The sequence below is a fragment of the Poecilia reticulata genome, linkage group LG10 (assembly GCF_000633615.1).
Source record: "Poecilia reticulata strain Guanapo linkage group LG10, Guppy_female_1.0+MT, whole genome shotgun sequence".
NCBI classification, from domain to species: Eukaryota; Metazoa; Chordata; class Actinopteri; order Cyprinodontiformes; family Poeciliidae; genus Poecilia; species Poecilia reticulata.
Genome location: NC_024340.1, coordinates 24,230,633 through 24,233,582, shown reverse-complemented (window position 1 = coordinate 24,233,582; position 2,950 = coordinate 24,230,633). Strand labels below are relative to the sequence as shown.

The 2,950-nt window shown below is 40.1% G+C and overlaps 2 protein-coding genes across 10 annotated transcripts in view; both read left to right on the top strand.

Annotated features, from left to right (window-relative positions):
- LOC103471737 (protocadherin gamma-C5-like) overlaps positions 1-2,950 on the top strand; it is a 276,959-nt gene that overhangs the window by 148,707 nt on the left and 125,302 nt on the right. The window lies entirely within an intron of this gene.
- On the top strand, positions 927-2,950 carry LOC108166615 (protocadherin gamma-A3-like; the record flags this gene model as incomplete). The annotated part of the gene is made up of 1 exon (XM_017306997.1): positions 927-2,950. A coding segment is annotated over exon 1 (1,692 nt), but the record flags the coding sequence as incomplete, so codon positions are not given.

The following is a 2,950-nucleotide window of genomic DNA, read 5'->3' as shown; positions in this document are numbered from 1 at the left end:
AGATGGAGACAGTCTCGCATCCTGTATCACTCCAGCCTCCCTGTGATTCCATATTATCCACCTCGTTACTCCGACACTATGGGAACAGGAACTCTGCCACACGTGTACAATTATGAGGTGTGCAGGACGACTGACTCCAGAAAAAGTGACACTAAATTTGGCGGAGCTGGTAGTCAGAATGTGTTGATAATGGATCCCAGTTCTACAGGGACGATGCAACGGATTCTGAGTGAGAAGAGCATCTTGGATGAACCCGACTCTCCTTTAGAGGTTAGTTGTTCTCCCTTTTTGTGCTTATATAGACCGATTAGTAGAAAAACTACTTTTGTCGTCGACAGTTTCAATTTCAGAACCAGAGACAGTGATCCATTTTGCTTTTGGTGGATACTGTGAAAGCTGTTTTTTTTTTGTTTTGTTTTTTTCCCCAGAAAGCAACTTAATGTTAAGTTACATGTCAAAAATCTGTCCGTCTGTATGCATTGATATTCATTGCAAAATGGCTTCTTTTTTGGACAGTTAAGTGTGTGATTTGTGGCGTGTGGGTGAGGCAGATGGATGAGCTCTCCCAGGACACCATGCCTGAAAAAATAATGGGTTTATTACACTCCTGTCCTTTCTAAGATGTTTTCTTATTTATTTTAAGCTTTATAGTCGTACTCTTCAAGCCAATGTCTTTTTTCGTATTGTTTATTAATAAATATGTGTTTTCCTATCTCTTGGCCTATATTAGTGGTTTACTTATAACATTAACGTTTGATCATTTCTTTTTTTTTGCTGTCATCTGACAGATTGTGTCATCTGACAGATTCAGTGATACTATAGTATCACTGAATATAAGAATTTGCTTTTGACTGGATATAGTGTGAAGTTTGTGCGTTCCCTGAACATATTTCACTGATATGATGAAATTGCAGTGCTTATATGGCTTTCGGTTTTATTTTAACTCATGAAAAAAATAACATTTTATTTCAGCTTTTGTTTAAACGTTACTTCCAAATTAATTTTCTTTACGCTTTTCAGACTCTAAGGGACGCTGTTGGCCAGAAAAACATTAGAAGTTATGCTGCATCTGAGGTAGAGGAGAGAAAGGAGACAGAGAAAAGCGTCTTCACACTGACTAAGGTTATACGGAGCAACACGTTAGAGGAGAAGCAATCGTTTTTGTCCGACCTACATGCAGATGATTTTGATTTTCGTTCAGCTTGCTCATACCTGACTAACTTAAGTGGATCTAAATTCGGTGTTGTAATCTTTCCTGATGGAGACCCACCAGCAGCGATCTGGAAAATGGCTTCTGCTGTACARGACGCCTCTGTGGCAACTGTTTCTTGTTCTCTTGATGGCGTTCTCCATTGACGGCCAAATCCGTTATTCAATTCCAGAGGAAATGAAGAAAGGTTCCCTTATCGGTAATGTTGCACAAGATCTTGGTTTGGATTTGARTAGGCTGCGTTCTGGCCGTGCCCGTATCGTGAGCGGAGAGAGCAATCAGTACACCGAGCTGAAGGCGGACAAAGGGATTTTAGTCGTGAATGAGAAAATCGACAGAGAGCAGCTCTGCGGAGAGGTAACKCCGTGCAGTTTCAGCTTTGAAATTATTTTAGAAAACCCAATTGAACTWCACAGAGTCACAGTGGAAATATTAGACGTGAATGATCATGCGCCGACTTTCAAAAATAAAGCGATCMACTTAGAAATTAGCGAATCTGCAACGATAGGATCCCACTTTGACTTAGAAAGCGCWTATGACCCGGATGCGGGTATTTATAGCTTGCAAAATTATRTCCTTTCACCGAATGATCATTTTGTTTTGAAGCAGCATTCAAATGMAGACGGAGTCAWATTTCCTGTCATGATTTTACAGAAGTCWTTAGACCGAGAGCTGAACCAGCACGTCTCTTTAAAGCTTATAGCTGTAGATGGAGGAACTCCGCAGCGCTCCGGAACAGTAAATATTGAGATCAATGTTCTCGATGTTAACGATAATCCTCCTATATTTAGTCAGTTAGTGTACAAAGCTGTTGTGATGGAAAACGCCCCCWTAGGCACTTATATAACAACGGTAAATGCCACAGATGCAGACAGCGGTTCTGATAGCTTAGTTACGTATTCGTTTTCCAATGTAAAAAGAAATGTTGCTTTTGAAATTGACAGCTTGTCTGGCAGAATAACTGTGGTTGACAGTATTGATTATGARAAAGACAAGAAATTTGAAATAAGAGTAATCGCAAAAGACCAGGGAGGACTCACTGACGCAACAAAAGTTACAATGGATGTTTTGGACGCTAATGATAACGCACCAGTTATTAGCATAATGTCCTTCTCAAACACAGTKTCAGAGGACGCACCTCCAGGTACGACTGTGGGTGTTTTTAATGTAAAAGATGCTGATTCTGACAGAAACGGSCAAATAAAATGCTCAGTTGAATCCAACTTTCCCTTCAAGATACAGTCCTCCCTCACGGATTATTATAATTTACTATTAGATTCKTCTCTTGATCGAGAAACAACACCTGAATATAATATAACAATTACCGCAATGGATCATGGATCTCCAGCTCTTTCTTCGTCTGCAGTTTTGTACCTGAAAGTCTCTGATGTAAACGACAATCCGCCAATTTTTGAAAATCCAAATTATTCGGCAGTAATAATTGAAAATAACACGCCAGGGGTTTCAGTTTTTAGTATGAGTGCAAGAGATTCAGACTGGAATCAAAACGCAAAAATATCATACTTTCTGGAGGACACTGTGGTTGGTGGTAGTCCAGTTTCTTCTTATGTGTCAATAAATTCCGAAAGCGGRGTAATAMAAGCAGTRCGCTCATTTGATTATGAACAAATAAAACAGCTTGTGTTTACAGTAAGAGCGCAGGATGGAGGCTCTCCTCCGCTGAGCAGTAACGCAACTGTGAAAATCCTGATCCAGGACCAGAACGATAATCCACCTCAG